The sequence below is a fragment of the Callithrix jacchus genome, chromosome 15, assembly GCF_049354715.1.
Source record: "Callithrix jacchus isolate 240 chromosome 15, calJac240_pri, whole genome shotgun sequence".
In the NCBI taxonomy this organism is placed as follows: domain Eukaryota; kingdom Metazoa; phylum Chordata; class Mammalia; order Primates; family Cebidae; genus Callithrix; species Callithrix jacchus.
The window spans coordinates 96,758,034-96,783,316 of NC_133516.1; the positions used below are offsets into that span (position 1 = coordinate 96,758,034).

A 25,283-nucleotide genomic window follows, 5' to 3' on the forward strand; every position below is an offset into this window, starting at 1 on the left:
ACCGCACAGCTTCATGGAAACTGAACAACTGGCTCTTGAATGTTGACTGGGTAAACAACGAAATGAAGGCAGAAATAAAGAAGTTCTTCGAAACCAATGAGAATGAAGACACAACGTGCCAGAACCTCTGGGACACATTTAAAGCAGTCTCTAGAGGAAAGTATATAGCAATAAGTGCCCATATGAGGAGAATGGAGAGATCCAAAATTGACACCCTATCGTCAAAATTGAAAGAGCTAGAGGAGCAAGATCAAAAAAACTCAAAACCCAGCAGAAGACAAGAAATTACTAAGATCAGAGCTGAGCTGAAGGAGATTGAGACACGAAAAACCCTTCAAAAAATCAATAAATCCAAGAGCTGGTTTTTTGAAAAGATCAACAAAATAGACAGACCACTAGCCAGATTGATTAAAAATAAAAGAGAGAACAATCAAATAGATGCAATAAAAAATGATAAAGGGGAAATCACCACAGATTCCACAGAAATTCAAACCATCATCAGAGAATATTACAAACAACTCTATGCACATAAACTAGTAAACCTGGAAGAAATGGATAAATTCCTGGACTCCTGTGTCCTCCCAAGCCTAAACCAGGAGGAAGCTGAAACTATGAATAGACCAATAACAAGGTCTGAAGTTGAGGCAGCAATTAAGAGCCTACCTCACAAAAAAAGCCCAGGTCCAGATGGGTTCACAGCCGAATTCTACCAGACACACAAGGAGGAGCTGGTACCATTCCTTCTCAAACTATTTCAAACAATCCAAAAAGAGGGAATCCTTCCCAAATCATTTTATGAGACCAACATCATCCTGATACCAAAACCCGGCAGAGACCCAACGAGAAAAGAAAACTTCAGGCCAATATCCATGATGAACATAGATGCAAAAATCTTCAATAAAATATTGGCAAGCCGATTGCAACAGCAAATCAAAAAACTTATTCATCATGATCAAGTAGGATTCATCCCAGGGATGCAAGGCTGGTTCAACATACGCAAGTCTATCAACGTAATTCACCACATAAACAGAACCAAAAACAAAAACCACATGATTATCTCAATTGACGCAGAGAAGGCATTTGACAAAATTCAACAGCCCTTTATGCTAAAAACCCTCAATAAACTCGGTATCGATGGAACGTATCTCAAAGTAATAAAAGCTATTTATGACAAACCAACAGCCAATATCATACTGAATGGGCAAAAACTGGAAGCAATCCCTTTGAAATCTGGTACTAGACAAGGATGCCCTCTCTCACCACTCCTATTCAATATAGTACTGGAAGTTCTAGCCAGAGCAATCAGGCAAGAAAAAGAAATAAAGGGTATTCAAATAGGAAAGGTGGAAGCCAAATTGTCTCTATTTGCAGACGACATGATAGTATACCTAGAAGACCCCATCGCCTCAGCCCAAAAACTCCTGAAACTGATAAGCAACTTCAGCAAAGTCTCAGGATATAAAATCAATGTGCAAAAATCACAAGCATTCGTCTACACCAATAACAGACTTAAAGAAAGCCAAATCAAGAGCGAACTGCCATTCGCAATTGCTACAAAAAGAATAAAATACCTTGGAATACAACTCACAAGGAACGTAAGGGACCTCTTCAAGGAGAACTACAAACCACTGCTCAACGAAATCAGAGAGGACACAAACAGATGGAGAAACATTCCATGTTCATGGTTAGGAAGAATTAATATCGTGAAAATGGCTATACTGCCCAAAGTAATTTACAGAATCAACGCTATCCCCATCAAGCTACCATTGACTTTCTTCACAGAACTGGAAAAAACCACCATGAACTTCATATGGAACCAAAAGAGAGCCCGCATAGCCAAGTCAATTCTAAGCAAAAAGAACACAGCGGGGGGTATCACACTACCGGATTTCAAACTATACTACAAGGCTACAGTAATCAAAACAGCATGGTACTGGTACCAAAACAGAGATATAGACCAATGGAACAAAACAGAGGCACCGGAGGCAACACAACATACATACAACTATACAATCTTTGATAAACCTGACAAAAACAAGCAATGGGGCAAGGATTCCATGTTTAACAAATGGTGTTGGGAAAACTGGCTAGCCATGTGCAGAAAGCAGAAACTGGACCCCTTCCTGACACCTTACACTAAAATTAACTCCAGATGGATTCAAGACTTAAACATAAGACCTGGCACCATAAAAACCCTAGAAGGAAATCTAGGCAAAACTATCCAGGACATAGGAGTAGGCAAGGACTTCATGAACAAAACACCAAAAGCATTGGCAACAAAAGCCAAAATAGACAAATGGGACCTAATGAAACTCCACAGCTTCTGCACGGCAAAAGAAACAGTCACTAGAGTGGATCGGCAACCAACAGAATGGGAAAAAATTTTCGCAGTCTACCCATCTGACAAAGGGCTGATATCCAGAATTTACAAACAACTCAAGCAGATTTACAGGAAAAAACAAACAAGCCCATTCAAAAGTGGGCAAAGGATATGAACAGACACTTTACGAAAGAAGACATATATGAGGCCAACAATCATATGAAAAAATGCTCATCGTCACTGGTCATCAGAGAGATGCAAATCAAAACCACATTGAGATACCATCTCACGCCAGTTAGAATGGCGATCATTAAAAAATCTGGAGACAACAGATGCTGGAGAGGATGTGGAGAAAAGGGAACACTTTTACACTGTTGGTGGGAGTGTAAATTAGTTCAACCATTGTGGAAGACAGTGTGGCGATTCCTCAAGGCCTTAGAAATAGAAATTCCATTTGACCCAGCAATCCCATTACTGGGTATATATCCAAAAGACTATAAATCGTTCTACTATAAGGACACATGTACACGAATGTTCATTGCAGCACTGTTTACAATAGCAAAGACCTGGAATCAACCCAAATGCCCATTGATAATAGACTGGATTGGAAAAATGTGGCACATATACACCATGGAATATTATGCAGCAATCAGAAATGATGAGTTCGTGTCGTTTGTAGGGACATGGATGAATCTGGAAAACATCATCCTCAGCAAACTGACACAAGAACAGAAAATGAAACACCGCATATTCTCACTCATAGGTGGGTGATGAAAAATGAGAACACATGGACACAGGGAGGGGAGTACTAAACACTGGGGTCTATTGGGGGGAAAAGGGGAGGGCCAGTGGGAGGGGGAGGTGGGGAGGGATAGCCTGGGGAGAAATGCCAAATGTGGGTGAAGGGGAGAAGAAAAGCAAAGCACACTGCCATGTGTGTACCTACGCAACTGTCTTGCATGCTCTGCTCATGTACCCCAAAACCTATAATCCAATAAAAAATTAAAAAAAAAAAAAAAGAATATTATTCAGAAAGTGTATATACTACAGAGAAATGCTTACACACACACTCACATATTCATATGACATTAACGCTTAAGTATAACTTCTGTTGTCTATTTTGGAGTCCCTCCACAGACAATAAACAAAAGCTTATATGAAGAATGTTGTGTAAGAGCAGTACGATTATTTCGTGCTTATCTGTGATCATACTTCCAGAAGTCTTAACCTATAAGAACTCAGGAAGAAACCCAGAATGATACAGGAAAGTCCTTTAAAGTAGGAGAAACATTTCTTCCCCCCTTCTTCCTACAGAAACAGAATGTAGGTACCCTGCTACCTACCTAAGAACACGGACATTTGATTAGTGTGTAAAATAAAGTTCACTGATTAAAAGGTTAAATTCCTGTCTATGTTCCATTAGTAACCTCTGGAAATTTTCAGATAATATCAATTAGAAGCAATAAAAAAGTGGAGGAAAACAGAAACCTTTATACTAAGAAACAAGGATTGGAATAAGATCGGATTTCTCTTGAGGTCTGGCAGGGAGGTGGTCAACCAGGTACTCCTTTAGAGTGGTACAGTCTCACACTCAGGATAACCCCAAGGGCACTGCTCTACTGAAGTACTAAACACTGTTAACGCAAGCGATGATACTGCTTCTCCTTGAAGTACCCTCTTAGGAGAGGGACTTGACCTGCTGGCCTATGATCAGCCTCCATAATCTTGAAATTTCTTTGAAGTTTCCTATTTTATTTTAAACATTTATATAAATTTTATATCCTGATCCAAATATATGTGTGACTTTAATTTAAATTTATGGTTCTCTTCTCTTTATGTGACCTACCCTTAAATCTCGTAGCAAAATGTAAGCTTCTAGAAATGTGTCATGTTGACTGTAGTGGCTTCTTATGCCCTTTGGTTCACTCAGCTGCATAACCAATTTTGAGAAGGCAGGGAAGGGTGACATACAATTCAGAAATATTTCCATAAAAATGGCTAAGAAACAAGAACATTCTGAGAATTAAAGGAATAAATTTCAGTCACTGAAAAAATGCTTTCATGTGAAACCCTTATTGCTCCCTGAATGCCAGCTAAAGCTGGTTTGAACAAGCAATTGCTTTGGTTACTGTAGTTCTTCACCCTGTTTTAGATAACACTTAATCATTTCACTTTACTTATACAGAAAATAAGAACACTGAAACTCTATCCAAATTATTTAATCCTTAAAATAGTGTTTCAGCTGACGTGCTGACACGTTTGCATTTTCTATGAGTTTCAAACTTGAAATGTATTTTAACAGTAAATTACTTTAAGGCGGTCATGCAATGAAGTAGCTACATAGATGTTATTCCGTTAGAGAAATACAACCAATTGCTTGGTAGCCAACAGAACTGCGGCATCTCATTCTTCCTAACAGAACGACAGATAGCAATATCTAAAGGAAAAACATCCATAGACATCTCAAAAATACTGATACTTAATTCTTCAAAGTACAGCAATATTTCAGGAGTCTTAACACTAGTATAAAAAAAAATGTGGCCAGGTGTGGTGGCTCACACCTGTAATCCTGGCACTTTGGGAGGCCAAGGTAGAAAGACCACTTGAGGTCAGGAGTTCAAGACCATGCTGGGCATTACAGTGAGAACCCCATCTCTATTAATTTATTTAAAAAATAATATTAGTAACAACTAATACTTAGTATTTACCATACTGTTCTTATGGCTTTATATATATATGAACTCACTTAATCTTAAAGAGGCAGAGTTTTATGGACTAAGTACTTGAGAGAAGGGGAGTGGGTGGGAATATTAAATAAAGCAAGACACATAGAAACTATGCAGAAAAACCAGAAGATGAGCGCCCAGGCAGTTTGACTCCAAGAGGGTTGCTTTACTTAAGAGTATAACAATTAAGAACAGTGTCACCACTGATCATTTAAATAAAAAAATTTAAAAAATAAAACCACCTTCTCAGGGGCCTACTGTGTGTCAAGCACTATGCAAAGCTCTAACAATTCAAATAAATAAATAAATAAAGCATAGCCTGTGCCCTCAAGATGCTGACAATCCAGCAGAGGCAGTGGACTGAAAACTGGGTACAAGAGTTCAAATGTAGCGTCTTCTAATATACTATGTACTCAAGTTATTTTCGAGACATACGTAACAACATCTTTAATACTAATATCATACAGCATTTGGATGAGGCAGTTGTTTCTTTTGTTAATCACACACTAATAAAGAAAATACCACTATTTTCCATGAAGAACTTTTAGAAAATCAGTAAACAGAAAGCAAGTAAAAGACAACAAACCTTGCCTTTGGATTCCTTACTGTCACTCATGACTCTACTTAAATATCATGGGAAGGGAATGGTGAGGACTAGACGGATTAGTACTACGGTCAGAATAATCCTTCTTGGGTAGGACCGCCCATGAGTTGCAAGATGTTTAGTATCTCTGTCCCTTCCCACTCAATGCCTGCAGTATTTACCATCCTTTAGTCATTGTGAAAACAAAAATGTCCCTATACCTTACTGAATATCCTCAAGAGGTAAAATTGCCTATAGTTGAGAACCATATTCTACATTTCAAATGTCTATTTTCGTTTTTGTATTTCGCTTCTGTTATAATTTTTGTCCTTACTGCTCCAACATGGACTCTAATCCTGTGATTCAGATTTAAACAGAAAACATAAATAAGCAACACCCTCCTAAAAATAGCTGCAAAAACACTGATATGTACACACAAGCCTCTCCTTAGAATGAGGAATACTATGGAGCAGCAGTCCCTAACCTTTTGGTACCAGGTACTGGTTTCGTAGAAGATAATTTTTACAAGAACGGTGGCAGGGAGGGGAAGGGAACGGTTTTGGGATGATTCAATCTTGTTACATTTATTGTGCACATTATTTCTGTTATTGCTACATTGTAATATATAATGGAATAATTATATGCTTCATCATAATTTAGAATCAGTGGGAGCCCTGAGCTTATTTTCCTTCAACTGGACAGTCCCATCGAGGGGTGATGGGTGACAGTGACAGATCATCAGGCGTTATATTTTCCTACGGAGCGCACAGCCTGGATCCCTCTCATGTGCAGTTCAAAACAGGGTTCACACTCCTAGGAAAAGCTATTGCCACTGCTGATGTGAGAGGAGGCAGAGTCAGGCGGTAATGCGAGCTATGGGGAGTGGCTATAAATACAGATGAAGCTTTGCTTACTAGCCTGTTGCTCACCTCCTGCTATGCAGCCCGGTTTCTAACAGGCCGCAGACTGGTACTGGTCCAGGGCCTGCGATTTGGGAACCCCTGCTATAGAGGCTTTCTTCATACTTACCAGAAAAAGCAATACTTAGATGACATGCTAAATTTTTAATTAGCAATATCTATTTTAACTAAAGAAGGCTACAAAGAAGAATGCATGACAAAGATAGAAGAATAACTCCCTTGACTTCTGGTCATACCCATTTTTGTTCTAATATGGCCCTTCATTAAGATTTTAAATATTATTTTAAGGAAATATAATGTTTAAGACCATAAGAACTAATCTCGGCTCATTTACTAGTTCAGTCTGTCAACATTTTAATTTTATATGCAAGTATTTATTTATTTCAAATGTAAATGTCATATATTTGGTGATTAATACTGTTAAAAACTGTTAAGATTCCTCTTAATTCTCTGGCAAAATGAAGCAAATCTCTGGATAGCAACAGATACTCTTTTTTAGCTCTGATCTGACTGAGGTCAGAGAGAAGGTTGTGATCTTACTGATCACATCCTGGACTTTCTCCGAGGGCTCACATCAAATCTAATCATCCTAGGATTCTGACAGCTTCAAAACTCAAGCAATGATACAGATTCAGGAAAATCTAGACTATACTGTGGTTAGAATCATAAAATACTTTCTATCAAAGAGGGAATCAAAAAGTATGTATTAGACTTTTAGGTTCTATTTGCTTCTATAATGATTAGTATTATTAAACACATTTAACTATAAAAGAAATAATACAAATACACTATAAGTTAAGTATGCTACTATTTATAAACTCCAGCTGTGGATATCACCATGGTAACAGGAATATAAAATCAAAGCAGTTTTCCATGTTATGATGGAAGCATTACTCATTTAAATAATCTAATAGGCTTAAGACGAGCAGAAACAATTTCATAATATTATCATCAGCCCGCTCCTAAAAGAAAAAGATCAGATGAGTATTCAAAATGGCAGATAGAAACAATGAAATCATTCTGTTGGACAATCACTGGCAGTCACTCTTTTAATTGAGAGAATAAAATGTTTTAAAAATAAATGAGTAAGAGCAGTCATGGTGGCTCATGCCTATAGTCCTAGCACTTGGGGAGGTAGTGGCAGCTGGATTACTTAAGGTCAGGAGTTTGAGACCAGCCTGGTCAACATGGTGAAACACTGTCTCTACTAAAAATACAAAAAGTAGCCAGGCATGGTGGCAGACACCTGTATTTCTAGCTACTCAGGAGGCTGAGGCAAAAGAATCACTTGACTCCAGGAGGAAGAGGTTGCAGTGAACCAAGATGGTGCCACAGCACTCTAGCCTGGGCAACAGAGCAAGGCTCCAGCTCTATACTGATTAATTAATTAGTTAATTAAAAAATGAATGAGTGAATGAATGAAAATGCATGAATCAATGACAAAGAATGATTTAAAAAATAGAGGAAGAACATTCAGGTAGAAGAACTACTATGTCAAAATGACCATGTGATATTTGTTTATAACCACTCCTGTAAGAAAAAACCGGATGAAGTCTGTTAGTTTGATGTTTTGTATATATATATATTTAGTATTCAGGTTGGAACAAAGTAAAAAATATGCATAAGATTAGATCATTGACCTAAAGGAATATATGTGCAGGCGCATGCATTTATTAGTTCACTTAGTAAGTATTTACTGACTGTATTTAGGTGCCTGGGAACACAAACATAAGGCATTGTCCTTGGCCTTAAGAGTTAATAGTCTAGTAGAAAAGATAGGCATTTAACTAAAATATAACTTTAGTGTAACTCTTGATATAGAGAAGTATATACAAAGTACTACAAGAACATAATGTCATACCAATATTTTCCCGAATTATTCAAAAAGAATAATGCTTGTATCTACATAAAAATTTAGGTTTTATTGAAAATTAAGTGGTACACATTTACGAATATGATAAAAGTCCCTATCAGCTTCATTGCCTAGAGGCAGATGAGTAGACACAAAGACATTTAATTGAAATGTAACTCAACTTAAAAACAAATAACTACAAGTGTATTAAATGTCTAAAATATCTAATTGCCATAGGAAAGTATAACAAGGCTGTTGTGAAGTAAACACTGCTGACTTGCCTAATAAGCTACTGAAGTGTGACGTATAGGACAATAATGCTTGAGGACCAATGTGAAAACCTCTCAGCTCCCTTGGCAGAAAGCTCCTCAGTATGCCAGAGAGAACGAAATATGAATGGTCTTGAGAGCCTGTGAAAAGATCAGGGAGAAACACTGGAGTCACCCTGGAACATTCTGCTTCTCATGTTATGTTCCCAGCATTTCCTTTGGATTGTTAGTGCCACTACAGAAAAGAAGCTCAAGCTTCAACTTAATTCAATGGAAAGCAGGTTGAAACTGTGACTTTTCCCAAATTCACAAAGGGCAAATACTGTTTTCCCCCAAGTGGTAAGGTATACAAAATTCTTGAAAGAATTTTTCTTAAAGCCCAGACCCACCCTCTGACATGAATCACTGAAGATGAAACCCCATTTAGTAAAAAAAATTGAAATGTCTTCGCAGCTGAAAAACATTGCCACACTGAGCATCTGAACTATTTGAGCTGTTGTATCTCTGATACTTTTCTGTCATTCTCTATTATCCATCCATTCAATAAACATTCTTTAAATGCTTACTATGTCCTAGACCTGGGGCTGCAAACTTTTTCTTAAAGGGCCATGTAGTAAATATTTTAGGACAAGATGTAAAATTAAGGACATTTTGTAGGTACTTATAAGGTAATTTTAATATATACCACTTAAAATGTAAAAATCATTTTTAGTTTGCAGTAAGAAGGGTCACAAATCAATAAAACCAGCATTAATAATGTGTGTTATTCTCTCAACAATTTAGGGAGGTATTATTATTCTCATCTTTCAGAAAAGGAAATCAGACTCATACTAGTCATGTGATTTTTTTTGTATTTGTACATTGTAGAGCCAGTATTCAAACTTATGTCTTCCAGGGAACAGTACATCAATATTACCAACTCCCCATATGTAGCTCTCTCACATGCATAGTGATGGAATGATTTTTGTTTTTTTTTTTTTTGAGACAGAGTCCCACTCTGTTGCCCAGGCTGGAGTGCAGTGGTGTGATCTTGGCTCACTGCAACCTCTGCCTCCCGGGTTCAAGCAATTCTCCTACCTCAGTTTCCTGAGAAGCTGGGATTACAGGCACGTACCATCATGCCTGGCTAATTTCTGTATTTTTAGTAGACACAGGGTTTTACCATGTTGGTCAGGCTGGTCTCGAACTCCTGACGTCATGATCCACCCACCTTGGCCTCCCAAAGTGCTGGGATTACAGGCGTGAGTCACTGCGCCCGACCAGATGAAATGATTTCTACTAACTCAGATTATGGAGTATATCCTAGAACATGTATTACATAGCATTATTAATTTTAACTAACATTGGTAATAATATAGTGAACATTTATTACCTTGACGACCTGACATTCTTCAAGATTCTTAAGTCTTTGATCCCATTTGATCATCACAACACCCAGTGGAGAAGCTACTATTATTTTTCTGTTTTACAAAGAAGGAAGCTGAGGAAGAAAGAGGGTGTATAACTTGTCTAGCATCCCATTACTGCTCTGTAGCAAAACTGGTGCTTTATTCCAGGTCTTCCTCAAGTTCACTCTATCTGTTTTGAGACTCAAGTCTCAAGTCTGTTTCTATTTGAGATTATTTTTTCTTGTTCATCCTTTAGGATTGCAGAGGAATAACTACTTTCTTTCTTCTGTTTCTTATATCAAAAAAATCGCATAATTCAAACTATTAATAAAAACTGTATCTGTTGGGATTAAAGAGTGAAGTTATGTGTAGTTTTCTAGGTATTAAATTATAAAATGTATTAAAAAACCACTAAGATAAATAATAAAAATCATTTCAGAAAAAAGCAAAATTTGAGAGTAGCCATGTTGGTCATGTTAACATATCTTCATATGTAAAATTTTGTAGGTAAAATATCCTAAAGGAATGTATTTGTTCACCAGGGAACATTGGAAGGGAGAAAATGCAGGATTTTCTCAAGATGAAAACTCAGACACAGCTCTAAAAATAAAGTAACTCAAAGAAATGCCTCGTCGAAATTCCAGTACCAAGCATTTCATTACTACAGAGATTGATGAAGATAGTGAATATAATCCGACGCCATTACACATTATCATCATTCCACCAAGTGACAACGGCAAATAGGTTTCATGCTACCTGCCAAATCAATCGTGATGAATTACAGTGGAAGATCTTCAGGGCTGTACTGAAAAGGCTCTGTAGGCCAAGTCTGAATTCAGTGGGGATAAGTATCATGACTGATTAGCCAGGTCTGCCCAAGTCAGGAGGGGGGGAGGGGCACCATATATGCAGACCTTTCACACCACTCAATTCTCTGATTCTGAGAGCAAAAAAATTGTGAAACTAATTGGGATTTCATATATCTTTCTGTCCAGGGAATAGCCTGATATCCAATAGTCTACCTCTCTTGACCACTATATTTCCGGTCTGCAAATTAATCAGTTGACATTCTGGTTCATTGATTAGTCTGTTGTGTACTTGGTTATATAAACTTTACTGGGCAGCAACGTCCATTCTCAGTGAGCTGACAAGGTCAATTTTTCTGAGTCAACAACTTTGATAAGCAAACTCAGACTCTGGTAAATTCACAAAGGTACATCTTATATGACCTCCCAGAAGCCAAACAAAGAGACAGCCTTCCCATGAAGAAAAAAAACTCTAATAGAGACTTCTCGACTTGAACAAAGAATATTTTTAATCAAGTTCAGTTTCACCATTTCCAACTTTAATAGTTTCCTTTCTTAAACATTTCCTTCACAGATCTGCTATTGCCAGTTTTAGATGATGTTTAATTCCATACAAACACTCTCATCACCTCTCATTATGATGTTTAAAACCAGTGAGAGTACCTTGAGTAGAATCTAGTTCTCTCTCAATCTCTGATTATATCAGCCTGTCCACATTATCCTCCTGCCCTGCACAATGACATTTCAATGATGGTCTACATATATCATGGTGGTCCTATAAGATTATAATGAAGTTGACAAATTCCTATTGTCAGGTGACACCATAGCCATCTTAATGTCATAGCACAAAATATTACTCACGTGTTTGTGTGACACTGGTGTAAACAAACCTACTGTGCAGTCAGCTGCACAAAAGTATATCACATATAATTATGTACAGTACATAATATGTGATAATAGTAAATAATTATGTTACTGGTTGATGTGTTTACTGTATTATACTTTTTATCATTATTTTAGGGTATACTCCTACTTATGAAAAAAAGTTAACTGTAACATAGTTTCAGACAGGTTCTTCAGGAGTACTTTAGAAGAAGACACTGTTATCACAGGAGATGACAGCTCCACGTGTGTTACTGCCCCTGGAGACCTTCCAGTGGGACAAAATGTGGAGGTGAAAGACAGTGATATTGATGATCCTGACCCTGTGTAGGCCTAGGCTAGAGAGAGAGAGAGACAGAGAGAGAGAGAGAAAGAGAGAGAGAGTGTGTGTGCGTGTATGTGCACACGCGTGCCTCTTTTCTAAACTCAAATACACTCAGTCATGCTCCATTTATGATGGCATCATTTGTTTTTCACATGGTCACACACTGTAACTAAACCCACGTTTTCTAGTTCTACCTTTCGGACGTTCGCCAACCGATTCATCATCAAGGACTCCTCTCGATCATCATCGTCGTCCAAGTCGAGCATCGGCATGCCAAAGGGGTCAATGATGCTGCAACACCTGGAGCCTTCATCTCTTGGATCAAAGGGGTCCACGATTATGGGCTCAGTTCCTTTTATTTCACAACGACAGAAAGGGCAGCCCTGACCATCCGACTCCTAAACAAATAGAAAAGCCATTGATTGGTTTAGAAATGCTAATGTTCTACAACTATAAAAAAGTTGCCCTTCCCCAGAAAAGTTTTTGGGTGGGAGGTGGGGGAAGATTTGTCTTGAAGCGGTAGGTAGTGGGTGTAAAAGAGAGAGCCAGCAAAATATATAATAGTATCTTCTGTTTCCTAAGAAAAAGAAGTATTTTTAAAAGTTTGACTTTCCCAGGAAAAGAAGCCTCTTTATTTTCCTGCATGTTCACTTATAATTCTAATGTATCAATGCATTAGAGTCCTGAAGAAAACTGGAAATTAGATCATCTCTGTCTTTATGAAAAGACAGCAGTACTAATTAAACATTCCATAAAAAGTGCATTTTGGTAAAAATTTATAATAAAGCAGTAGTACTGTTGAGAAAAATACAATTCAAAATCTAGTTTAGAAAAGTTCCTGTGCATCTAACTATGGCTAAATATTTGCTTTAACTGCCCATGTATTTAATAATCTTTATCCACAATTAGGAAAATTTAAAATGTGTACATTTATATTCAAAAACCAACATCTGTCCTGAAAGCCTGTCATCCTGACACACAGCTGATTTGGAATATAAGCTACTCTGTGAGATACTAAGTTTTGCCCTTTATCTTGCTTTTAAACAATATGATGCAAAAAGATTTGTGCAAATACTTTTGGGGTGGAAATGTATTTATTAGTCAATATTGGATGTTTTGCTCAAAGTCTCCTATGTTTATTTCTTAAAACTACATTAAAAATTCACAATTTGCAGGGAAGTTAAAAAAAAGAAAACTGTTTTCTTGCCCTACAGACAACATTACTTTCTAGAGAAAAGATGGTATATGATATTGTCCACCCTATTTTTGTTTTTGCATTATACCATGACTTTAGCAATGTGTTATTTAAAAGTAGCAAATATCATAATATTACTTTAAGAAAGAAATGGAATGAAACAGCACCATTTTAGTGGCAAGACAAGTGATGCAGAGAGTTGACACCTTTAAAGAAACTGTTCCATAAGTAATTCAGGACTATCCTATCCACTTGGTTTAATATGCAATTAGTGATCTACCTGCCCAACAGTGATGCTTGGCCCCGGATGGAATACCTCTCTCTCCCTCTCTTCTCATTGAACAACTACGGAGCATCAACTTAGTGGCAGATCTTGTGATAGTTTATTCTTTCTAAGCTTCATTCAACTTAACAAATTGAACACCTCCTTTGCCAAACAAATTGTCAAAAAAGGAAAAGCCTTGGCTTGATTAAGAAAAAAATTTGCAACATTCCCTTATTCATCTGCTTGTACATAATCTGGAAGAGAAACTTGGAATGGTAAAATAGTTGAACTAGGGTGATACAGAGAAATACAGACATATAAATATAGAATCCCAAGGTTTACCACCCCACATATTCAGGTCCGGTGGGCTTCAAAACACACTAAATATTATTTGCTCCATCATTTTACAGATAATAAAATCAAGATTTAAGTGTTCTATTTTTTATAATCTCCTCACAATATTTTCTAAAACAGGAGTAAATATTTAAGAAAAGCTAAATCTTTCTCATATATCTACAGAAAGAATATTAAACTTAAAGTCATATTCAATATATGTTATCATCCAGGCAAAACTCCCCTTGTTATAAAAGTCAAAAGGGATCCATATTAGGTGCCTATGGAGTATTTTTACAGATCTACATGAAACAATTTCAAAAAGATAGTTTTATGTAACAGGAAGCTGTGCCAGCCCGTGCAGCATAGCCAGACCTTGTTTCTACAAAAAGATAATGTTTAAAACATTTGCCAGGTGTGGTGGTGCACAACTGAACTCCCAGTTGGTTGTGAAGCTGAGGTGGGAGTTTTGTTTAAAACCAGGAGTTTGAGGGTTCAGTGAGCTACGATAGCATGACTGCCCTCACCCTGGGTCAGGGTAAGACTCTGTGTCAAAAAAAAATAATGGTCCCTGTGTCTTTAACACATGAAGAATGAAAGTAGTACTTTGAGACCTACATGGGCACTTAATTTACTCATACATTTAAAAAAATTATAGAAAATCTCAAATATACATAAAATTGGAAGGAAACCTGTAATGAATTTCTATGTATCTATCACCTGACTTCAAACATTATCAATTCATCTCCAATCCAGTTTCACGTATATGCTCTTATTCCTTCCACTCTTAGATTGTTTTGAAGTCACTCCTACAAATGTATACATCATATAAATTCACTGGTAAATATTTTAGCATCATAACTAAAAACTAAGAACCTGTTAAAGACCGAATTCCAGTAGAGTATTGTAACTAAAAATTATTCCACTCAATCTAAATCATGAAAGTCACACTATTTTTTAGTACAATGCATAGAATGTGCAAGACACACTATTAGGCTATAGAAGTTTCTCTTTGAACCTCCAGGGTCAACTCACATATTGCTCTGGTTAAACATAAACATCCAGTTTATGTGATCTATTTCCTCATAAGAGGTAACTGAAAAGATTGAGTTTTGAAGGAGTAGGAGGTGAAAGGCAACAACTGTGTCTTTACAGAACAAGAAAAAACCGAGAACTGTTCATCTAAAATTGAATTTAGATTTTTCTCTATGCTACTTGAGAGTTTAATGATATACAAATTAATGATGTGTGTTAAGAGTACCTATTATAAGAGTAGATGCCACAAAATACATCTTCTCTTCAGTTGTTGTTGAGAGTTTATATTACTCATCAGATCAACAAACAGCTGCAATGAACATCAATTTTGATTTGCAAACACAGATCACACTGAATGCGTCTCTAATGGTACTTACTCTAATATGATTTCGTCTATCACACTTTATAAATGGACTACTGTCACATGCAAATTACGTCTAACCATAAAGTCTCAAATGCTACTTCGGTTACTCTGCCCTAGTTTTTGTCAAGTGGTTGATTAAATACACATGAAGAATACCTTCAATCCAATAATTAAAATAATCTTCCTATCAGTGAACACTTAAGGCAAGATCAAATAATATGTGTTAATGAAGAAGGAAGACCAGTAAATAACTCACTTTCTATTCCCCACCATTCTGTGAATGTTAAGAGGAAGTACTGAGGACTCCATCTACTCTAAATGACTCAGTAGGTTTCATTTCCTCAAATAAGAAAAACCTCTAAATCAAAGGGTACAGAAGTTATTAGTGAATACGATACACAGCTGAAACAAAACTCTGTCATTTCTCCTAATATCGTTAAATAATTCAGACTCACATCTCAACCATTAATACTGTAAGTTAGTGACATGACTTAAAAATATAACTTTAGGTAAACTCAGAATAAAAAAAATTGACAAATAGAAAAAAAATTTAAACTTTCATAATACTCCATTCTTCACAAATACTCTGCAAAAATCCCAATGAATGTTGTTAGTATCATCTCATGATCATCATCATGTATCAACTGTCTTGCACATTTTGTTTAAATATTGCTAAGACAGACAGACTATATCTTACTTTCTTTCAAATGTTCTGCAAGATAGGATTATATATAGTATGACTCATTTGCTTTCAGAATGATTATTAGAGGCACACTTTGACAAGGTCAGTCACTTTATGCCTTCCCACATATATAATACACATCAAGGGCTGTAAGGTATACATAGGACCTCCAAAGTCTCATTTTGGAGTGAGTATATTTTATATTTTTACTGTATCTGTATGCATATGTATGTGTGTATTTTTTTCTTCATCAATAACTTCTAATTTATATTACCTTGCTGTATTTCATGTAGCTATGAGGTTGTCACAAATCTTTTTTTAAACATAGCAATTATAACTGGAAAAATTATATGTAAATAAATGCACTGAGAATAGGTTGGATCCATACCAAGAATTTTCAAAGCACAGTATCTCCTACAGAAACTCAGTAACTTCTGGCTGAAAGAATGAATGAAAGAATAAAGAAGGAGAGTTAATAGTTATCTTAGACAAAATGCCAGAGAGCGGGACAGATCTTTGGTTCTGGTTTATTTCATGATGGACAAAGGACAAAGACATTGGTGAATCTAGACACCTCTAGTTTTGATTTGGGAGGCCCATAAAGGCTTCCACAGAGAAGCAGGAAAGGAGCACAGACTCTCTGAATTAGGATACTTGGAGTGGACGTCCACTTCTCCCAATTACAGCTGTGAGAAACTGGACAATTCATTGCATCTCATTTATAATAAGATAATGCACATTTAGAGACGCCATAAAGACAAAGTGAGATAAATTAGTTTAAAACTTTATAACATGCTGTAAAAACATACAAATTTAGAAATTCCAGTTGCCATAATTAATACAAAATAGTTTCAAGAATAAATATAATAAGAAAACTGAGGAAACATAACTTAACATTTGAAAAAACTCACGTCTTTATACAAATTCCATTTTGTAATGAAATGAATGCAATTTAAAACTACAGAATTATCAGTGTGCATAGATTAACCACAATTGGAAATATGAGCTATCTCCTAAGTACTTTATTAGAAACAATAATAACTAAAATTTTAAGCACTGTTGTAAGCACTCTCTAAATATGAATTCATTTAATCCTATAAGGTGGGTCCGATTATTGTTCCCCATTTTACCAACAGGAGAAAACGGTTTACTGGTTTGATGAAGGCCACACAGCAAGCCAAGCTTAAGGAGGAAATCACAACGAGGGCGTCTATTTCAAGCGTCTAATCATTTCAACATCCACCACAGGATCCATATTTAGTGGTTTTTCAATCTCAGATTCACTGCCCAAGTTAAAATACAGGTGAAAAACAGCCACTTGCTACTATTGATCATTCATAAATATAAAAACTTTAAAACTATTTTGCTCAAATTACAAATTTCAAAATTAAAAAAACTACTACAATCAAGGAATATTCTGTTCACTCTAATTGAAAACGTTCAGCTCTTTAACAGGAAGACATAAAATTTAACTGAATAATTACACCATTTCTGGGGATATGCTTTTACATAGTAAAAGCTTTTTGTTTCAAACATTGTTGCTTGAATTCAATTTAAAATTTTAATGCATAAAGCTGGTCTAGAATGAGTGGGTAATTTAGAATGAGTCTATGTTCTCAAGACATTTAAAAAATGGTGTCAACTTTAAAAACACCTATGAAAGATCCATGTAGGAGTCAACTGAAAATGTTTCCAAAGTGCCAGTTCTATTACTGTCCAGACACTTTACAATACAATGAGCATCCATCTAATTTAGTCATTTGACTTAAGAGCCAAGCACTTACTCTACTGGACTTTCTTTTCTCATATCCATATTTCCTTTCCTTTTCTAGTGCATTACTCTAGTTCATAATATTATTATAACATTTTGGAGCAACTCTAGCAGCTTCTATATTACTCCTAACATGAAAGAGAAGCTCCAACATTTAATCACATTTATGCAAAAGACACAACAGGTGGTTAAAGACAAAAGTACCAATTTAAAACGTTCATAAAGGCAAGTATTATTTTCTATTTGTAGTATAAATTACTTTGGGCAGTAGGGCCATTTTCACCATATTGATTCTTCCTATTCATGAGCATGGAATGTTTTTCCATTTGTTGGTGTCCTCTCTGTTTACAGATGACATGATTATATATTTAAAATACCCCATCATCTCAGCCCAAGATTTCCTTAAGCTGATAAGCAACTTCGGCAAAGTCTCAGGATACAAAAATCAATGTGCGAAAATCACAAGCATTCCTATACACCAATAATAGCAAAATCATGAGTGAACTCCCATTTACAACTGCTACAAAGAGAATAAACACCTAGAAATACAACTTACAAGGGATGTGAAGGACCTCTACAAGGAGAGCTACATATCAAAGCCATTTTCTAGATCCCTAAAATAAGCACAGAATGAAAACAATTCCTTAACTTTTAATCTTAGGATAATGCTGCAGATTCACTGTTGCATAATATACTACCTCACAAAGGAAGATGTGCAGAAGTTCAGGCTTGAGAAGATAAACATTTTGTTAATATGTCCCATTAACATGTAGACATGGGGACAACTTCCCAAGTTTTATAACCAAGGGCAGCACAGAAACGTTGCACATAGAGTAATATTACTTCAAAAAATGTCCCTAGAAAGGTGATTATTCAGCTTATTTAGTATTCTGTGCAAACTCTGCTTGCTTATTCAATTTATTAAATAACACAGATGTTTCAGAAAGGGTAAAAGCATCTGACACCTCTTCAGAGGCATGACTAATGGGCTATTATGACAGCGATTAAAGAGTAACCACTTGCAGCCTGTAACAACTAACTGACACAGCTACTATGCATTTCTTAAGTTTTCTGTTAACTACATAAAATTTAAGTCTCTAATGAATTTCAATTAGACCAAAGTAGGGCATCAGACAGAAAGAAAAGTTGGTGGAGAATGATTTGCTAAAAACACAAACTGCTAAGCATAGCATGATTTATGGTCAGGGTTTAATATTTCCTATTGGATTCTAACTGATTTATCATAGCTTCTTGGCAGACACACAGCCTTTAAAATCATTTTCATATCAGCATGCCCAACCAAAGCAGTAGAAAGTAACAAAAAATGTCTAGTAGCCATAATTAAGTTAGAGGGATAACAGGATACTTACTTCGAGTAATTATTAATACCATGCTCCTCAATAGGACTTTCAGATTTAATTTGAACTTCTTGAGGCTATGGATTGTGTCTCAGAGTTCTTAGTTCAGAGAATAGTATATAACGTGGGACATTGTAGCTGCTCAAAGAATGTTTCCTAAATAAATAAATGAAAATGACAGTGGAAACCATCTAGGTTTGCTTCTACCAAACCAGTAAGGGGAAGAAGCAAAATAACAAATTCTCCTCATGCACAGTTAAGTTTGCAAATTTAATCATATAAAATAAAAACAATGTCTTTAAAGTAGAATTGTCTTTAAGAAAATGTCTTTAAACCATTTTTGAATGAGGAAAAAATTGAAAAAGAGAGACATAAGTTATTTTAACCTAAGTCCAGAGACCTAATACCTTTGAAACATTTCTCTTTATGTATCTCTTTATGTAAGTTTAGATACAATTTCTGGCAATATTTTGTGGAACTATGAAGTGTGCTATAATTTTGTTCTTCTCACTGACATATTTACCATCAGTTAGGTTAAGTGAGTAGCTAGATGAGATTATAGATACGAGATCTTCAGCATATCTAATGTTTTACAACTGTGCTTTAACTAGATTAACTTTGTAAGACTCTTATTTTTATTAAATACCAGAGGCATTTTGCAATAAAATGTTTAAATGATCAACAAACATTGCTGTTCATGCAATAATACAAAAGCTGCCAAAACAGATACGTTAGTTGGCAGGAAGCACCACTACGTGAAGACTGTATCTCAATGTAAAACTATTTAGATTATCCAAAAGTAGAAATGTTCAAAAGTTGAAACTTCCTTTGACCAGTAAGATCCCACTGAGATACAGAGACTGTGAAATATCAATTTAGATTTATTGACCTAAGAACAATTTTCTTTAGGGTCTTTAGGGGTAGAGAAAACATAAACCGGGGACCACTGTGCATGTTTTTTTGGTACAAAAGAGTGATAAAAACACAGTCTTACTGCTTCTGGGTTAGTGCTGGCAGTACTGCAAACAACAAAAGTAAAATAACATGGTTCAAAAATGGGTGGAAAAGATAAAAATGTAAAAAGTTAAGGAAATTACACAATAGCTAGTGAATGAAACAGATGGAACTAAACCTTAGAATTTCTAGGATTCATTCTCAGATAATGAATATGATAAAAGTCTTTGAAAAGATCATAAATACTTCTCAGAAAATTATTGTAAGAGCTTTTCACAATCAATCTGCAATACTGTCTTTTCATTTAATGTACTTTTAGACTTCCTCTTTTTCCTTTACATTACCTAATATATGTAAGTATTTACTGAAGAACGACTGATGCGCAGATAACATGCAGAGAGAGACTCTAAAATAGGTAAAGTAATCTAGATTCTAAAAGGAAATATATAAATATGGAAATGTTTACAATATGAATATAATGAGGTATGAGCTTACAGAGTAATATGCAAAATGTATCAGGAGAATACTTATTAATGATGAGCTGCTTTGTTTGAGGAGAATCCAACGACAATACTGAAACTAAAGATTTGCATAATTTTCATTAGTTTAGGTACAAAATTCTATAATCATATTAATAACATTACTCTCTAGTAACATAAGTGTAATTTATTATTTCAACCTTCTGAATAGTTTGGAATTCATCATTTTTTGTTAATACTTTACTTAGTAAACTACTTTGTTACTGCTCTCTCACATAACTTAAAATTTTAGCTAAACACAGTTTTCAGAGTTCGACATTTATGTACTTCCTCAATTTCTAAAAGTAAAACTGAGAAGCAGTTCAGGGTGAAAAAGAGAAATAGTAAATGTTAAGAATTTATCAACAGTACTGGACATACCTTCATATAAGGTCATTGGGTCAATGTTAAAAAATCATGAAATAATTCAAGGAATTGATAACAAGCAAGAGGAACTTCACCAACGTGGAGAATGCACTGTAACCCACAGAAGCGCTGTGGTGATGTAAAGGACACAGCATTAGGGATACAGAATGACAACTGGGAAATGTTCCCATGCCTTTTGCACATAATGAACCTATTACAAATAGTTCACAAACTTAACAAATAAATACAGTAAGTCCTCAATTAACATCTTTAATCAAATCTTGGAAATTGAGAGTTTAAATGCAACAACTTACAGTATAATGAAATCCAATTTACCATAGGCTAAACGATAGAAACAAGAGTTAAGGTTCCTACGCATACAGTATTTCACTTGCTCAAAGTTGCAGTTTTCAAGAATCTACTGACAATGTTAAGTTAGGACTTACTGAAAGCAGTATTGATTTACTAAGAATAAATAAACTTTCTTTCAAGAAGTATACAGAAAGTAAAATAAAATATCTGTTGCTTTATATTCAGCCATATTTTTCTACTCACAGTAGGCTGCAAGGTAAACAACTATTTTTTAAAGTTTTATTTATTGTTTTATAGAGACAGGGTCTCCCTATGTTGTCCAGGCTCGTCTTGAACTCCTGGGCTCAATGGATCTTCCCACCTTGGCCTCCCAATTTAGAGGTGTGAGCCATCATGTCCAGCCAGTAAGCACCTGATGCTTTAAACAGTATATTTTACTAAACAAATGTTTCTGTCAAACTAACAGCAGCTTCTGACTTTTAACTAACTTAACCTCCAAATACTAAGCATAATATTGAGTTACAGACGTTAAGTCCTGCAACATGTAGGCATGTGTGTGCTCTAAGACTGCAGTCCCAAGAAAAATGGCTAAAATACACAAGCCCTGCATGGAGGCAGAGTGTTAGGAATTTGTATCAGCCTATTATTCTGATTTTCTTAATGGAGAAATGCAAGGCTTTTCGTTTCTTTCCACCTATAAAAACCCTACTACCACACTGAAGGCAAAGAGGGATGACGAACACAATTTGTTTTCATTGTTAGTTTAATATGTATCCTGAAACACGGAATGATTATCAGGTACACCAGTCCTATGTAGTCCAATTAGAGACGATCCATCACTGAATCAGTATCTCTAAATATCTCCTACTGACACATTTGAAATACATTTGCCAACAATTCTACCAACATATCCACATGTATTGAATGCAGTTTTTAAAAGGCACTGCTAAGTTTGCAGAACTATTACTGTTAATTTAAATAGAAATCAAATATCTATGTTGAGAATGATCTCCTCCAACGTCTCCCTATAATATGCAAAATTCACCAACATCACGAAGGGACAAAAGGAAATAAGGGAGAGGGTATAAAGAAAAACCTAAAATAAAATATAAACCAAATGCATATCAAAAGAGAGAAGTATACGGATTTTGAACAATGTTGCTCAGGTAGCAAAGAGCTCTGGACATTCAGAAAGGATTTTGAAAATATAAATCACTGTAATTCACTACTTAATTCTTCCTCTGTTCCTCATCTATTAAAAAAAATTCAGAAAAGAAGCAGGCCCTTTCATGACTCTGAAAATGGGAAAATCATTATATTTTATTACCAAGCAAGGAGCTCGGCAGGTATCAGTGCCCCTCTGAGTCTGTCAGCCCCATTCCGTTAACCTCAATGCCCATCCTTCCTCAAGTAATGCAGAGGTGCAGGGCTGGACAAAGAAAGTCAAGGACTGAGATGGCTCAGAAATACGGTAGGGATGTCACCCATATGCTTCACTGTCAATTTTTCTAAAAGGCTAGAACACTTAATTACTTGCTTTCTAAACCGTATCAATATACTTCTAGCTTCAATATAACTATGTCAAACAGCAGTTTCAAAATGCCTGATCAAAGTATTCCATGACTCCTCCAAATACTCAAAACTGGAAATCTGTCCAAAGATCCACTTTTAAATCCCCAATCTTCATTACAGATGAAGGAATATAAGAAAGCCATTGGGAAAACCAGTTATTCTCCAGACCTTTCTATAAAATATCAAATCAATTTATATTTATTGAATGCCTGCTACAGATGGGAAAGCAATTTGTCTGAGATTATGCTTCAGTAAATAGGAAACTTTAATGTCTGTTTCTGTGGGATCTATAAGTATTTGGGAGAGAGACTTCCTGTCTGATTCTCCAATTTCAGCACTGCAGAGCATATGTGAGACACGAACCATGCCTCCTCTGGAGAAAAGAGGTTTACTTGAAAATATCAAAATAAGATTTATCTATGAAGGTTTACTTGGCTTCAGAAACTGACCTACTACAAACAGATTCTGACCTACAATAAATGGCATAAATATGTTTAGCTGGTAATATCTATAAGTGAGCATCCTGAAATCAAATCCATGGTAGTATAAAAGTAAAACTACTGATGACTAATAAAATGAAGTTATACATTTAAAAGACACAAAATATAAGATAAATAAAAATCAATTATATAAAGCAACTCAATCGTATAAATTTTTTAAACAATCATTTCAAATAAAACACTTATCAGCATTACTCCCTAAACCATTAAGAAGAAAACTGAAAGGAGAAATACTAGTAGGATATATAAGAAAGACATTCATGATGCTAATGATTTTACCTGCCATGCTGTTAGGCAAGAGGTGCACATCAAATGCCCACAAGGCTCAATCTTGACGTCTTTGTCGTTCTCTGCACAAATCTTACAGAGCTGAAAAGTGGAGCCCATTTCACAATATAATTCATATTGTTCCTGGAATGTGGGGGGGGGAAAGTAATGTTAACTGAATTGTTAGTATTAAATTTTCCCAAATAAAATGGCACACAGTAAATATCTCACAATTGATTTTGTCAGAATTTTGTTACCATTTGAGATATGTTTTGAATTGATAATCACAATTTGGTCTACAAAATCCATTTTAAAAAGGTTTGAACTTTTATCATCTATCTTATATGCTTCTTAATGATTCAGATTATTTAATGTTCCTTTACTGTTCCTTTAGAAAGGGACTTGTTTCAACAGTCACAGTGACTCAAAAGACAAAATCTATGGTTTTAAAATAGGAATATGAAGGGACATTATGTTTTTTATAAATGCCACATGCTCCTCTAACTTAACTGTCAAATTGAAAAAAAAATATGATACTTGGATAAACATTAAATTTTATTGCTTCAATATCTTTATAAATCCCAGAATGGAAGAAAAGCAGCAAACATTTACCAAGTTCTTCCCGCATGCCAGGCACTGTGGTCCACACTTACGTTCCACATAATCTCCAAAGCATAAGAAGATACATTGAACTCAACAAAAGTTAAACCTGGGGCTTAATAAGTTTAAAATGTTTGGTTCAAATTCCAAATTAAGTCTCTGACTAAAAGTGCACACTCTTTCCCTAACAATGTCAAGAAAAGAAATCACTTTAGTAACCAAAAACCTTTTTATGAAAACTACAATGTTCTTGATTAGATTTTTAGCTTAAAACATTTGACACAGTAAAATTTTCAAAATTCAAATACTGAAAAGACCTTTGTGACAAAGAAGATCCAAGCAAATTGGTAAATTTTGGTACTTTTTTTCATGGTAAAGATTTATGAAAAAAAGATGTTAGGAATACTAAGAAAAGGAATTATGAAACCAAAATTTGGGTAAATAGAGTAACTTTTAGTTCAGTGAGTGACTACAATGTGCCTGGCACCGAATAGGATAAATAAATAACAATATTTATGCCACAGCCTACTAAAATATATTATAATCCTGGTGAGGAAAAATGTGTATACATATACATACAGGATACATATGCATGTAGATGCAGGTACACACGTATACACATAAACTGTATCTACTAAAACATATTATAATCCTGGTGAGGAAAAATATGTACATATACATACAGGATACATATGCATGTAGATGCAGGTACACATGTATACACATAAACTGTATCTACTAAAACATATTATAATCCTGGTGAGGAAAAATATGTACATATACATACAGGATACATATGCATGTAGATGCAGGTACACATGTATACACATAAACTGTATCTACTAAAACATATTATAATCCTGGTGAGGAAAAATATGTACATATACATACAGGATACATATGCATGTAGATGCAGGTACACACGTATACACATAAACTGTATCTACTAAAACATATTATAATCCTGGTGAGGAAAAATATGTATACATATACATACATGGATACATATGCATGTAGATGCAGGTACACACGTATATACATAAACTGTATCTACTAAAACATATTATAATCCTGGTGAGGAAAAATATGTACATATACATACAGGATACATATGCATGTA

General features: G+C 35.3%; 1 protein-coding gene across 10 annotated transcripts in view; it reads right to left on the bottom strand.

Moving 5' to 3' along the window:
* Nucleotides 1–25,283, bottom strand: part of CBLB (Cbl proto-oncogene B) — a 207,198-nt gene that overhangs the window by 60,167 nt on the left and 121,748 nt on the right. For all 10 annotated transcript variants that reach the window (XM_078352259.1, XM_078352266.1, XM_078352263.1 and 7 more), the window contains exons 9-10: nt 23,576–23,707; nt 12,266–12,469 (exon numbers count right to left, since the gene is read on the bottom strand). In XM_078352259.1, coding sequence (XP_078208385.1) covers nt 12,266–12,469; nt 23,576–23,707 — 336 coding nt within the window. The remainder of the gene's footprint in view (nt 1–12,265; nt 12,470–23,575; nt 23,708–25,283) is intronic.